This window comes from Pipra filicauda, unplaced genomic scaffold, assembly GCF_003945595.2.
Source record: "Pipra filicauda isolate LSUMZ 115617 unplaced genomic scaffold, ASM394559v2 scaffold745_size127278_pilon, whole genome shotgun sequence".
NCBI lineage: Eukaryota > Metazoa > Chordata > Aves > Passeriformes > Pipridae > Pipra > Pipra filicauda.
The window spans coordinates 63,745-78,992 of NW_024104915.1; the positions used below are offsets into that span (position 1 = coordinate 63,745).

Consider the following 15,248-nt stretch of genomic DNA (forward strand, 5'->3'; position numbering starts at 1 on the left):
AGATGTGTGGACACATCAATAGCTGGGTGTGGAAAGGTCCCTCTCCCAAATTCTCCTTGTTGTCAGGGAAACACTCCCCCAAATCCCTTTGTGTTTGCCAGCAGACAAGGGTCACAGCTGGAGGAGTGTTTGTTGAGGGGGATCAGAATTGTCCTGGGCACCAGCGAGGGTCTTTGGAGTGTTGCAAACTGGAGGGTTCCCAAGCTGGGAGAGGCTGCCAGAGGTGTCCCACTGAGAGGGAGGTGCTGGGGAGCTGCCAGGGCCTCCCTCAGCCCCGCTGGGTGTGGGCTCCCAAGGGGACTGGCTTTAGTTATCTGCTGAATTTCCATCCTGGTGTCAGGAATGACTGGAGTTTCCAAACTATTTGGGAATTGTATCCAAACTGTTCCATTAGGGCTGTGATTCAGGCAGGAAATGTTCCAAGGCTTTCAGGGGATGACTGATTATCCTGTGTTCCCCAACTGTTCCACTCCAGATTGTTCCTACCTTTATGGTCCAGGAGCACCTGGTCCAGTCCAGGGACACTTCCCCACACCCTGGTCCAGTCCAGGGGCTCTTCATTGCTCAGCTGGTTTGGTCAAGGCTTGTCAGGAGCTCCTGAGATCATACTTATAAGAAGGATGGGCACAGACTTAGTTGTAATAAGAAAAGTGGTAATGGTTTTCAACTAAAAAAGAGCAGATTGGAACTAGATATAAGGAAGAATATTTTACACTGAGGGTGGTGAAACACTGGCACAGGTTGCCCAGAGAGGTCATAGATGCCCCACCCTTGGAAACATTCAAGGCCAGGTTAGAAAGGGCTCTGAGCAACCTGATCTAGTTGAACGTGAACCCTTTCATTGTGGGGGGATTGGACTAGATGACCTATAAAGGTCCCATCTGACTCAAACTATTTAAGATTCTATGGTTCTTTCCTACAGAGCCAAGGCTGACAGGGATCACACAAGTTTCAGACCCAGCTGAGCACCCCCTTTGATGGCCCAGCTGGCAGCTCTGCTAAAAAGCTGCTGCAAAGAACCTCCAGACCTAAAGAATCTTTTGTGCTGGGCTGAGCTGTGTCTCTCAGGGCTGGTTGTTGGCTTTTGGCTGCCAGGTGCCCACCAAGGCTCTCTCACTCCTCCTTCTTCTCCACTCCCCTTGGTGCCTGCAGGGTTGTTTCTCCCACATTTCTCTCACTCCTCTCTGGGTTACAGCACCCTGGATTTTATCCTTTCTCCAAAGGGTTATCACAGAGGTGCCTCTGGAATTGCTTTTTGGCTCAGCTTTGGGCACTGGCTGGTCCATTTTGGAGCCACCTGAAACTGGCTCTCTCTGACACAGAATCAACTCTTGATCTCTTCCCTGAGGGAAACCTGCAGCCCCCTCCCTGCTACTAAACCTGATCCACAGGGTCATTCAAGTGCCCAGGAATACAGGAGGTCATTGATCCCATTATTCCTCAGGCTGGTTAAACAAGACTTTGTCCTCTTCCTGTCCCTGACTGCAGGTTCTTTCTGTCAGAGCAGAGCTGTGCTGGACCTCAGCCGTGCTTTGCTCCAGAGCCTGCTGGGGTGGGGGCAGATGGCAGTGGAAGAGTTGGGTTGGACTGGATGATCCTTGTGGGTCCCTTCCACCTCAGCATATTCTGTCATTCTGTGTTTGTTTGGGTTTGGTTTGATTGTGTTTGGTCTTTTTCCCTCCTTTTGATTTTCCTTTCCTCTGATCCATGAGTTTTTTCTTCATTGTCTTGGGCCTTGCTGGGCACTTGATGGCAGGACAAGTTTCTCCAACTCAGTCATCTTGACCACATTTTTTGTCCAAGTCACCATTAACTAGACGAGGTTTCTCACAGACTCGCTGCAACTTGGCATCACCCACAAAGGAGTGGAAAGTGCATTTCATCCCATCATCCAGAGACATAATAAAGATGTTCCATAGGAATGGTCAAGGGCTGGTCCCTGATGGATGTCACCTGGGAGTTGCTGCCAAGAGCAATTTGTTCCATGACTTTTGACCCTGTAGTGGTTTGAACCTTGTTTTCCTCAGAGGCTAAGAGAAGTGGTAGACCCCAAGGGGTGGAAACCCCTGGAAGTTTTGAAATTCTGCCCAATGGGCGCTCCTGCAGAAATGTAAACATATCACAACCAGACCGGAAAAGAAGAGTTGTAGTTTTGGTTGTTGTAGGAGAGGTGGCCATGTTGTAGAGCCACGAGGAAGGGGCTCTGAGCCCCTTGGGGCCTCTGGCCCCCTCCCAGCCCCTGGCTGGGGGGCTGCAGGGACCTGGAACAGCATAAAGCTGGGCTAGGTGCCTGTAGTTATGCCGGGAGATGTTTTCTCCTTGGGCACAGAGCAGCAGCTGACACTGACCAGAGAAACAGTGGCAGAGAGCCAGAGATAAGGACCTGAACTGGAGGAGCAGCAGAAGCAACATGCAGCACCAGAGGAGACTCCTGGAAGGAGAGCCGAGGAAAGGAGAGCCAGCAGCTGAGAGCTACAGAGTTCTTGGGGGTAAGACTGTACCAGCTCCCCAAAACTCCCTTGAGACCCCTCTTGGAGAAGAGGGACATAGACTCCTATTTTGGAGAGCAGTTTTGGACATGCAGCACCGGAGAGAGAGAGGAGCTGAGAAGCTCAGAGCGTCCTGGAGCTGGACCGGGACGGCCAGATGGAATGCGGGGGGAGTTGACCTTGGCTTCCCCCCTTGCACTGCTGCCACGGTGGCAGCCTGAGAGGCAGGGCACAGAGGCCCTGCAAGAGATACCAGACCGTCACGAAGACCCCCCTGTGTCTTCGTGATATGACATGGTGATACGACCTTGTCTGGGGTTACGAAGCCCACGGAAGACTCCTCGGTTGTGAGGCGATGGGGCTGAGAGAGAGGCTTGTATACCTCCCTCATGGAGAGCTGGCAGAAAGCCAACTATCAGCTGCTGCATGCGTGAGATGAGGAGAAACCTGCTGCATTAGAAGATCCTGCTGCTTAAGGACTGGAAGGGATCTGTCCTTCTTTCCCTCCTATACTTTTATTTGGAGGGGAGAAGAGATCTGATCATTGTAAATATATATGTCATGGTAGAGATAGTTTGTGATCATGTGTATAATGTGATATGGTATTTATTTGTACAGTCATTGTAATATATTCCCTTTTCCCCACTTTGAGTCTGGTGTGTTTTGTCTGGAAAAACCCATCTCACATTAGGTTGAGGTGTGGGAGGGGGAATAGAGCTAGAGAATTGGATTTTGGGACTATCTCAAACCATGACAGACCCTCATCAGTCATTCAACTTCCCACCCACCACATGTTTCACTTGTCCAGTCCAGCTGTCACCAGTCTGGCTCTAAGGAGATCAGAGGAGACCACGTCCAGGGCCTTGCTGAAGTCTGGGCACCCTTCTTTTCCCTCCCACAGGGGTTCTGTAATCCCTGCCTTGTCCTTCCCATGCCTGGGAATGGCTGCAGGAGGACTTGCCCTATCCCCTTCCCTGCTGAGCCTGAGCAGTCTGGAACTCTGCCAACCCTCCTTGCTGCCCTGTTTGCAGACTGGTTCCATGTCTGCCTTTGCAGCCCACCCCTGGCTCTGGTACAGCCCTCCCTGAACTGGGGAGGCACAAGGGGAGTTCACTGTGGGTCAGACAAGTCACTGGCCAGAGTCCTTTCTCTGTTCCTGCTGCATCCCCTGGGGCTGCAGAACTCTCCTTTACCAGTTCACAGGCAGATTTAGTACTTGATCTCTGGTAACTCCACCCTGGGCAGGATTCTGCTCCAGGGCTCCATTCCCTGCTGACTGGATGGGACGGGCTGTCCCTGCAGATCCTCTGTGCTCTCCTGCACTTCCTGAGTTCCTACAGACAAGTCCTCACCTCCATCAGAGCCCTCACAAGCTGCAGAGCCCCAGGCAGGTGACTTGGAGACCATTTGCCACTGGCCACCAGCACAGAACCTCTGAACCAGCCCTCAGTCCCTCAAGTACCCCAGTGAGTCGCTTCTCTCACTGCAGGGACTGAATGGGGAAACAAGCAAAGCAATGAGACTTTGGAGAGTCTATTCCTTGGCCCTGTTCTTTACACCAACCTTTAAAAAGAACAGAGTCTTCAGGAACTGCCCAGGGGGATCCCCTTTCCTGATGGAAATGATGTCAAGGAGCCCAGCTCTTTCCCAGCAGTGCCCAGGGTCTGTCCCTGCCCATGGTCACAGGACTGACACACAGCAGGGACTGAGGTGCCAGAGCACTCAGGCCTTGGGCAAGGAGCAGAAAGGAGAGGGAGGCAGTGGAAAAAGAGCATCTCTGAGAAGGCCAAGAGCTGCTGCTCCCTGGCAGTGCTCCTGTACCAGGACTCTTTACCCCTTCTCCTCTGCACACAGGGACTGCCCTCCAGCCTCAGGGAAGTTGTTGGAGGGAGAATCTGGAAAAAAAAATTCAAGTCCTTTATTCTACTCAGAGATTGTGATTCCTCATGTACAGAATAACAAAGGCAGGATGTTTGACAAAGAAGTTGCTGCAGGAACTTTTACTTTGTTTAAATGCACACAGAGAATGATTCCTCACTTCCACAACCGTGGATCAAAACAAAGAGGTAGAGAGTGAATTAGGTATGAGATGAATAATAAATTTCTGTGTTAACAACATTAAAAGAGGAAAAAATGTAGGAAAACTCCCCCACTGCCACTTTAAAAAGATTTAGAAAGCAGGCTGGGCCAGTAAAGGGTCACAGAATGAGTGTTCTGCAGAAGAGAGGCAGGTTGTTACTCCTGAAAAGCATCTGATCATCATTTTCCTCATGGCATCCTTGAGCTCCTGGTTCCTCAGGCTGTAGATGAGGGGGTTCAGTGCTGGAGGCACCACCGAGTACAGAACTGACACAATCAGATCTAGGGATGGGGAGGAGATGGAGGGAGGCTTCAGGTAGGCAAATGTGGCAGTGCTGACAAACAGGGAGACCACGGCCAGGTGAGGGAGGCACGTGGAAAAGGCTTTGTGCCGTCCCTGCTGAGAGGGGATCCTCAGCACAGCCCTGAAGATCTGCACATAGGAGAAAACAATGAAAATGAAACAACCAAATGTTAAACAGGCACTAAACAGTAAAAGTTCCCTGATGTAGGATTTGGAGCATGAGAGCTTGAGAATCTGGGGAACCTCACAGGAGAACTGGCCCAGGGCATTGCCCTTGCACAGGGGCAGGGAAAATGTATTGGCTGTGTGCAGCAGAGCACTGAGAAAGCCAGTGACCCAGGCAGCTGCTGCCATGTGGGCACAAGCTCTGCTGCCCAGGAGGGTCCTGTAGTGCAGGGCTTTGCAGATGGCAACGTAGCGGTCGTAGCACATGATGGTGAGGAGGGAAAACTCTGTTCCAAGGAAGAAGAAGAGCAGAAAGACCTGTGCAGCACATCCCATGTAGGAGATGGTTCTGGTGTTATGGAGGGAATTGTGCATGGCTTTGGGGACAGTGGTGCAGATGCAGCCCAGGTCTGTGAGGGAGAGGTTGAGCAGGAAGAAGCCCATGGGGGTGTGCAGGTGGTGGTCACAGGCTACGGCGCTGAGGATGAGGCCGTTGGCCAGGAGGGCAGCCAGGGAGATGGCCAGGAAGAGCCAGAAGTGCAGGAGCTGCAGCTCCCGCCTGTCTGCAAATGCCAGGAGGAGGAACTGGGTGAGGGAGCTGTTGTTGGACATTTGCTGTTCCTTAGGACAGGGTCTGTTCAGAAAAGGAAAGCACAGGGAACAATTAAGACAGCCCCCTCTCAGCAAAGCCAGGGCAGTTTTCAGGGAAATCCCCTCCAAGTAAAGGCTCTGAGGGTGCTTTCTGAGGGTGCTGTGACGAGCAGGAGCTCTGGTCATGTGCTGCCAAGGACTCAACTTTGCTCTGCTGCAGTGCAGACATGGAACTGGTTTGGGACAGCTCTCGTGATTACAGGGAATGTCACATGGAATGCAGCTTTGATGGAAAAGTTCAATTCCTGTTCTGTTGTCTTGGAGCAATTTGGGCTGCAGAAGAGAGGCACAGAGTATCCTTAAAATCATTTTGACTGGTTTTTTTGGTTACAGTCATAACACCTGTGGGGTGTTTTTTTAGGGGCTAATTTTTCTGATGACCAATCTGAAGAGTGTTGAGACAGGACAGACAGAAGGGCTGAGCTCTTCATTGCTTATTGCAGAGCCAGGAGAGCTGCAGTACCTCTCAGTCTGTTTCCCATCTGCCCTGCACTTTCCCTTGGGCTGCCTTGAAGATGACTTCACACACAGACTCATCTTTAAAAACCCCACCAAGATCTGTGCTGAGAGCAGGACAGCACTGCTTGAAAGGTCAACTCTGTGAAGTGTCCCCTGTGCCAGCCCAGAGGTGCAGCTGTGCTGGACAGAGTAGGACAGGAGCCTTCCTGCAGGGAAGCCAAGGGCTGGGATGGGAGAGTGCCCACCTGTGGGAGGCGTGTCTGGATGCACAAGGGATGTGCCAGGGCGATGGGCCCGAGGGAACATGCGCAGTCACATATAACTCTATTGGCTGAAGAAGTCACATGGTACACAGGGATATAAGAGTGGGAATTTTGAATAAAGTTCTCTTTGTTTCACCACCCATGAGGAGTTCATTCATTTCCTTGTTATACAAGGGTCCCCTGCTACATATGGCGATTTGAAAGGGACATTTTTAGCTTATATTAAGCAAGATATTTATCCTGAATCAGGAAATCAGCTGGTGACTCCGGGATCGTCTTGATTTTTCAGGGGTCAAAAAACCTTGACGTCAATAAACCGTGCTCTTAGTGGCACCTAAGAGACGGACAGTTTAGCGAGCTCAAAAAATATTAGGATAGTGCACGGAAGAAGAGAAGAAAGAAGTTGAAGAAGAAACCGAGAGGTCAAAGCAGCCACCGGAAAGAGCGGAGAGGGTCAACACAACATCAAAAGCGGTGAGTCTGACTGGGATGCATTCCGCACGCCCAAGACTGCTCCCTGGGCGAAAGCGTGCCTGCAGCTCGGAGAACCGGGCCGCAGAGCACCTTAAGATCGTCAGGGAAAAGCCTGTCAGTCCCCTGAGTGTCGGTCATCTGGTAAAGCGGCTCTCCGCTACCGACTGCTGTGGACCACGTGCAAGAAGCGGCTTGCTGCTGCCGCTTCTTGCGCTTCAAACCGCGCCGGCTTTACCGAGGCGCCGCACCGCGCCTTCCGATACAGCGCGCCCCGATCCCCGCGCCGCCCAGCGAACCGCGGGAGCCCCCGGAGCCGCCGCTGCCGCCGCCTGGGCGGGTCGCGCCCCGCGCCCCGTCGCCGCCGCCGCTGCAGACGCCGCGCTCACCGGAGACGGAGTCGGACCCACGCCGAGCCGCCGCCACGTGACTGAGAAGCCACCGCCAGCGCCGACGCTTCGTTTGCCGCTTTGCAGCCCGCGCACGCCAATCGCCGCAGCCCCAAACCGCCGCTTCTACAGCCAGCCCCCGTGTCCGTCGCTACAGCTGCCCGTGCCTGCCGCTGCTCTGCTCCGCCACTTGCCGCCTGCACCGGGACATCAGCCGCCGCCGCCGCTGGGACGCCACAGCCCAGCCGACAGAGAGCCAACACAAATCAACAAACCGACAGACCCTCTTCAGCAGCGCACGCTAGCAGTGCAGAGACCCAAAGGTAACATGGGAAACTTCTTCCCCACCGAACTATCATGGGACACAGAAGCACTGGTTGCTCTGCTGAATCCTTATTACGTTCAGGTTACAAGGGCTGAATTATCAGAGTTGGTGCAGCTCATTAAGGCAGCCGTACCAGAACTACCTCTGGTTGAAGCCCTCAACATTCACATATGGGACAAAATAGGCAATCTTATCAAACTCAAGGCTCAGGGAGGAGACTCCCAAGCAAACAAAGCTTACCCAGCCTGGCAAGCTATAATGACTGCATTAAGCAGATCCCACCAAAGAACGACGAACACACACCCCCCACTCACACTGCAACCAGCAGCCCCACTTTTACGCGCCGCAGTTTAAACACACAAAGCGCGGCGGGGGGAGGGGGTGGAGCCGTTCACAATTCAACTCCGGGGAAGGGAACCGGGAGCCCAAGGGACACGGACCGGTGGGAGGGAGCGGGGCCCCAGATGCGAGGTTCCAGTCTGTGGGACAGCAGCAGGGGGTCCCGTGACGGGGGTGGGGGGGCTAGCCCAGCTTACTTGCCAACCCATCCCGCGCATGAACCCCGAGTACGCGCCCAGGGGCGGGCACCACCATCTCGCCCGCCACGCGGTACGGACACCGACCCGTCCTTCCCCACCCCTGCGCCGTCCTCCCCAACCACCACCACAGCCCACCCACAGGCAGCCGCTTTCGCCGAAGCTGGGGGGGGGGAATGGGAGGAATGGGGGGAGGAGGAGGGGGATTTTGGGATAGCTCTGCCGGCAAGGGATGAAGCAACATACCGAGAGGGTACAATCGATAGATGGGCTTTATGCAGAGAAGAGGCATTGCGTACTGGGGACTTACAAGTTATACAAGCATGTCCAGTAATTATCGGTCCATGTCAAAGCCGCAGGTTCCAACCATTGCCACATGAACTAACCAAAGAACTGAGACAGCTAATAAGGGAAACTGGTGTATCATCCCCTAACACACTTGCATTTTTAGAATCACTGAGTTCCACATACATCTTCATGCCTCATGACTGGAGAACCCTGTTACAAATAAGCCTCCCTAACACACAGTACAATATATGGCTGAACGATTTTAGAGAAATCTGTTCCGCTTATGCTAATGACCCACAAGCAGGGGTATCAGCACACCAGCTCACAGGGGATGGGAATTATCGTTCCATAGATGCACAAACCAAGTACAATAGAGAAGTATACGAAGTCATAGCAAAACATGCCATGCAGGCAATGAGAAAACTACCCACATCAGACAGAGACGCAAACTTGTCATTTACAAAAATAATACAGGGCCCAACAGAACCTTACACACAATTCCTAGATCGGCTGCAATCTACTCTGGATAGGCAGATTGAAAATGAGGAAGCCAGAGAAATCCTTAGCAGAAGACTGGCTTTCAAAAATGCTAATGTTGATTGTAAAAGAGTTCTGCAAACCCTTCCTAAAAGGGAAACTTGTAGCATCTCAGAATTAGTTCGTGCCTGCCAAGGGGTGAGTTCTTTAACACACCAAACAGATTTACTAGCAGTAGCACTGAGTACTCAGTTAAGGACACAGCAGGGGGCCAGACCCAGAGAAGGTTGCTTCATTTGTGGGGCCCCCGACCACTTCCAAAGGGACTGCCCTCAGAAACCTCTAGCAGTGGCACCTCGAAAGCAACCCAAAGCAAGGAGGATGCCAAAAAACTGGAGGCGAGGGGCGCTGTTGCACGCCCCGGTACAGCAATCACATGCGACACAAGGGAACAGGCTGGTGATTTGCGCCCCCCCAAGTCAGCCAGCGCTCTGTGCCCCTACACCCCAGCCAGCGCTCTGTGCCCCTCCACCCCAGCCAGCGATCTGTGCCCCTACACCCCAGCCAGCGATCTGTGCCCCTACACCCCAGCCAGCGATCTGTGGACCTTACAACACAGAAGAGATATGTGTGAACCGACACAAAGCACAGCCGATTGGGACCCCTCCAACCCAGCCAGAGATCTGGGCCCCTACAAAGCAACCAGACGCTCTTGGGCACCTACAACACCCGCGATCTGTGCCCCTACACCCCAGCCAGCGATCTGTGCCCCTACACCGCAACCAGCGCTCTGTGCCCCTACACCCCAGCCAGCGATCTGTGCCCCTACACCGCAGCCAGCGATCTGTGCCCCTACACCGCAGCCAGCGGTCAAAACCACAGATATTGCACAGTCTGTTACAATGAAGGCAAGACCAGTCTGAGGATAATGAGGGGACTGAGCCTGTGAGACCCAAGACTTGTGTTCCTAATGTTAAATCCTGAAATGTCTAAAGCTGCAACTTTTAACTGACCTGCTCTTCAAAAAATAGCAAAATTAAAGATTAAAATTAAACCCCGCAGTGTCAGGAGCAGATCTTGGCTGACCTGCATGTTCCATGCTAAATACAAAATTGAGCACTTCAGTCATAATGGTCTGCACCTTTCCTGGATTGCCCTGATGCTGTTTGTGCTGAACAGGTATTACAATAAAGGCAGTTTTACCTGTCCCTTGTTTACTTTTCTGAGCTCTTTGGAGCTGTCTTTTCTTGTAAGAGTAATATATGGTTATCTGTGTTTGTCTGGTGGTAATTTCTCAAGGGATTTGTGTACAGGACGGGGGCCTGAATTTCTTGGGTGGTTTGCACAGGTTCTTTGATAACACATTCCCTGGTGATACTTGAAAGTTTTTTATAAAATGTCTTTTGTAGCATATGCTGTCATCTGTAAAGCTTGTTTGTTTGGTTTTTTTTCATTCAGGGATGGGACTTGTGTAATACTCACAGTCTAATGCTTGGTCCTTAGGATTTCTTTATTATTTTTAATTTTAATTCAAGTGTTTTAATATCCCATTTTCCCTGCAGATGTGTGGAGCAATTGATTTGCTCACTGTAAGCAAAATAGCTGCTCTTGGTCGAAGGGCTTGGTAAGTTGTTCTTCCTTAATAACATTTACATTTTAGCTTTTTAAAAAAAGACCTTCACAAAGGTCTGGCTTTGCACAAAATGATCTGTAATGCCAGGACAATTTGTTATTTGTTTGGTTTTGGTTTTTTTTAAATTAAACCGTGAGCTGATGAACTTCAGATCATTCCTCACATAGTCAAAAAACCCATAACATTGGCAGGCTTGAGTAGAAAAAATAAAATTAAAATTAATAATTAAAAAATTATTCATCTCTACTGGATGAATATGGGAACAGAATCTTTTCCAGTTTTCTTTAACTAAAAGGAATTTGGTCTTGACCTTTTGTTGTCCCTGCCACATTTTGTGACTTTGGAACAGTTTTATCACCGAGTTCAGTCCCGAAGCAAAAAAGTGGAATTCATGAATTGGAGGAATTCAGTTTTTAATGCGTGTCCATGAGCTTAGTTTTGATGCTTTTTGGCAAGTATTGAATCTCTTCTGCTCCTGGGCTCTGTGAGTTTTATTACTTTGTTCCTTCAGAAGTCTTAAACTGTTTTTCCCACTGCAGGTCTGTGTAGAACAGCAGATTTCTTGCCAGGTTTCTCCTTCCAGCTCTTCCTCAAAACTCTTCCTGTGCCATCCACTGACGCCTTTCTAGCCCCCAGTCATCTGCTCGAATCTCTAAAACACGTGACTCATGTTCCATTTTTATATTCATCTTCACATGACTCCTGAATCTTTCTGTGTGCATTTTTGTTGGTTTTCTCACTGGGTTGTAAATGAGCTGTTGTCACATCTGGTTTCTTGGGTAGGACTTTGGCCTTTCAGTTACACACCGAGTAATTCTTCCCTCCTTTTCTGGTTTATAATCCTTACCTAAAGGAAGGGGTTGAATGTGAAAGCCTTAATTTACTTAATGCAACAGTTGTCTACAAAAGAAGTTGCTTCAAACACCAATTGCAAAAGTATCCAAATGTGTGGATCCTGAAAGATCCAGTATTGCCCTCTCTGGTGAGCACAGATAATGTTTAGTTGAAACACCGATTTTTATTTTCCATTTGTTTAAGAGAAGAGGGAAAATACTTGAAAACATGAGGAGCTTTATTGAAGTTGACATACTTTGCTCAATGTAATAAAGTTTATTATTTCAAACTAACACCCAAAAAAGAGTGCATCTGTGAATAGTCACATCTTACCGGGAATTCCTCTCTAAATGTGAGAAACCTGGCAAACAGCCTTAGCTAAAAATACCCAAACCTACATGACTTGTGCTTTGACTGCTGTGCTTACAGAACATCTGATGGGGGTAAAAGCAGAACTAGGGCTGTCCAGGGCACTCATGTTCTGTGCAGTCTCTGACAGGAACTCATGATGGACTTTGCTGGCCAGAAAGGACACGTCTGCTCTTTCCTGCAGTGTCAAAGTTACCAGGGGTGTGTCTTTGAGACTAAAACATTGCTTTAATGAACTTTGAGACGTAGACCTTGAAGTTTGGTTTGTTCACAGCCTCATTCTGTCCATTCAGCTCCCTCTGTTGGAGGCAATTCCGTTTCCAGGGGAGGTCACCTCAGTTTTGAAGTTGAAGCCTCAGATTTCACTCTGGAAAACTTGGTCAGTGTGTTGGTGTCTCATGCGTGGGTGTTGTATGTGTTGGATTTCAGTCTCCCACTTGAGGGACAGAAGGTTTCAATAGACCTCAAGTGGTTGAAGCCCTGGGTTTGGCCATCAGGACTTGTCTTTCACTGCTGTGGTCTTTTAATAGAGCAACAGAGTATTGCAACAAAAAAACTGAAGAGAAAAACTTTGTAAATTTTGTTTCAGAATTGTTGCCTTGAACCTTTGGTCGAGGTTGGGAATGGTTTGTCTCCCTTGGCAGGGAGGGTCAGTACTCTTTGTCATTCTGACAGGACTGCCCAGGTCCCTGATTTTATCGTGGCCAAAATACTGGGCTTGGAAACCAAAGCAGGAGCTGGTAGAGAACAGCAGCTTGAAAAATGGGCTGATGCCTAATTGATGTGGCAGAAGGAATGAAAGACTCGGGACAGCTAAGAAAAAAATTGGGCTTTTCAGTGCCTACCTCAGGTTAGAATCACTGCATGTGTCTTAGTGGAGAAAGATGTTCTTGTAACTTTATTGAAACTTGTTAGTAAAATGTGTCTTAATTCCTAAGGAAACAACCACTGTGAAATCTTTAAAAACCAAATGTAGATTTCCAAAGTGTAGAAGTTGCTATTAATATTTTGGCCATTCTGTGGCATCTTTTTGATGTATGAATAACTCTGAGAACAAGAAATTCTTAATTACATTATCAGGTCTGTTTACTGCTAATTATTTTACAACGTTGAGAGAAGAGTTTAAGATGAAAGTTGTGGGGTTACTTGCAAAGTTTGTGGTACAACCAATGCAGTTGAACCTGGTGGGGAAATTTGCCCTTAAATTGGTTTTGGCAGATCTCAAGTGTCTAAGGCAGAGGCCAACCCAACTGGAAAGAGCCTTTCAAGGGTGACTAAGATGTAACTAAATTACCTTTTCGGGAGGTGGGGAAAGTTGATGTCAGGAATTAAATTTCCTTATGTTAAGCTTAGTAAAAATATATTAATATGTAAATATTAAAATTATTTTAATGGTCTTATTCATGGGTTTTCACTGCGCTTATGTTAGTACTTCTGAGTGTTTGATTGTGACAAAAATGGACAGCTTTGTGGTGTGGGTTTTTTTGTATTTTTCATGTTTTGATACTTTGGTCAAGGCATTAACATTAAAAATCATTCAAAATTTTAATTCATCTTCAAACACCAAAATAGATTTGAAATGAGGTTAATGAGAACAGTGGGGGGAAAAAAACCACCCAAGCCCAAAACCAAAACAACCCCAAAAACTGTTCGTTTTTCCATTGTATTTTAAACAAGGAAGTCTGTAGAGCAGCAGAAAACAGGACATGTGGGCAGGTGTGAAAGTCAGACTGGGGCTTGTTGCACTGGTTCCAGTGCTCTTTGCTTCAGTGTAACTGGTCATTTTGAGATGAGACTGGGGAAACTGGGCTGCCAGGGCAGGGACCACTGGCTGGCCCCACTGGTTTTTGCTGGTCAGTGGGTAATTTCTGCCTCACTTGTCAGAATCAGCCCACGGTTATCAGGGAATGTGGTAGTGGTGAATTTGGCTTTCAGACTAAAATGAGGTTAAACTCACACATATTCAAAAGAATAAATTGATGTTGGAGTGCAGATACTCAAAATCCTGAAGACCTTTTGAAACCTTTTTTGCGTGTCAGTCCTACGGCCGAAGCTCTTCCCGCAGTTGGGGCACTGGAAGGGCTTCCCTTACTGGTGGGTCCGTTGGTGTTTGTTCAAATTAGACCTCTGGCTGAAGCTCTTCCCACACACCCCACACTTGTAGGGCCTCTCCCCGGTATGGATGCGTCGGTGGATGATGAGGGTGGAGTTCCGCTTGAAGCCCTCCTTGCAGTCGGTGCAGCGGAAGGGCCTCTCATCCGTGTGCGTCCGCTGGTGCTTCAGGAGATGTGAGCTGGTCTGAAACCTCTTCCCACATTGCAAGCACTTGTAGGGCCGTTCCCCAGTGTGGATGCGCTGGTGGATGCAGAGGGTGGAGCTGTCCCTGAAGCTCTTCCCACACTCCCCACATGTGTGGGGCCGTTTCCCACTGTGGATGTACTGGTGTCGGATCAGGCTGGATCTCTGCCTGAAGCTCTTCCCACATTCCCTACACATGTAGGGACGTTCCTCAGTGTGGATATGCTGGTGGGTGAGGAGGTTGGAGCTCTTCCTGAAGCTCTTCCCACATTCCAAGCACCTGAAGGGTTTCTCTCTGCTGGGAGGCTGCTCAGGGACCACCAGCTCAGAGCTCCCCCTCAAGCTCCTGCCACCTTCCCGGCACAGGCTGGCTCTTTCCTCCTCAGAGCACCCTGGGATGGCTTTGGAGCCCCTCCTGCGGGGGGATCTCCGGCCCTTTTCCTCCCCGCTGCCTTCCTGCGCCGGGGAGCCCTTCAAAACGGCCTCTCCCACCAGGGTCTCACGGGGGGATTTGTCCTCCGGGCTCTCCGGCCTCACCTCGGGGCCTGGGGCAGGAAGCAAGAAGGACAGGCAGGGGATTTGCCTCCGGCCCACAGGGAAGGCCAAGGACATCCCCCCAACTCCGGCCCCGGCAGGACGGCGGCGCCAGCGGGGTTGTCCTGCAGCCGGGGCCATGCTCGGCTGACAGAGCCAGCACAACACCCGCCCAAAGGGACACTGACTTCCTCCTCACCTGCCTGGGGGGACCAAGGCATCTTCCTCTTCCTCGCAGCCTCCTCCTCCATCCGTCCAAGCTTTGGGAAGGACAGATCCTGATGGGGGGGAAAACAAGGGCTGAGCGCGTTGGCTTGGGGGTTCCTCCTGCCCAAGTCCACCTCTAGAACTCACTGGGCATCCTGTGTCCATAAAAACCTCCAAAACACCAAGATTCAGCCCAGAAAAACCCAACCCACCAAGTTTGAGGTAAAAACCCCATCACAAATAGCAAGACGTCTTTTGCCCCCCCAAACTGCAAAAAGTTGAGACTCAGCTAAAAAATATTCCAAAATATGAAGATTAGCCCAAAACATCTCTCTCAGAAGTTCCCTCTCTCTGGTGTCTCCCCTCTGGGGTACAGAGAGTCTCCCCTGTCTGGGATGCTGGGAGTTTCACTTAGAGATGCTGGCAGTGCTGGGGGTCCCAAGGCTCCCTTCTCCTCTCTCTCGCTTTCAGGGTGCG

General features: G+C 50.1%; 1 protein-coding gene and 1 pseudogene across 1 annotated transcript; both read right to left on the bottom strand.

The window, feature by feature from the left end:
• The window catches only part of LOC113983520, a 57,957-nt pseudogene extending 43,651 nt beyond the window's left edge, over window positions 1–14,306 (bottom strand).
• Window positions 4,660–5,649, bottom strand: LOC113983515 (olfactory receptor 14J1-like). Its single transcript, XM_027712697.1, has one exon. It carries the CDS (start codon window positions 5,647–5,649, stop codon window positions 4,660–4,662), a length of 990 nt encoding a protein of 329 aa, XP_027568498.1.
• Window positions 14,307–15,248: the final 942 nt, after the last annotated feature.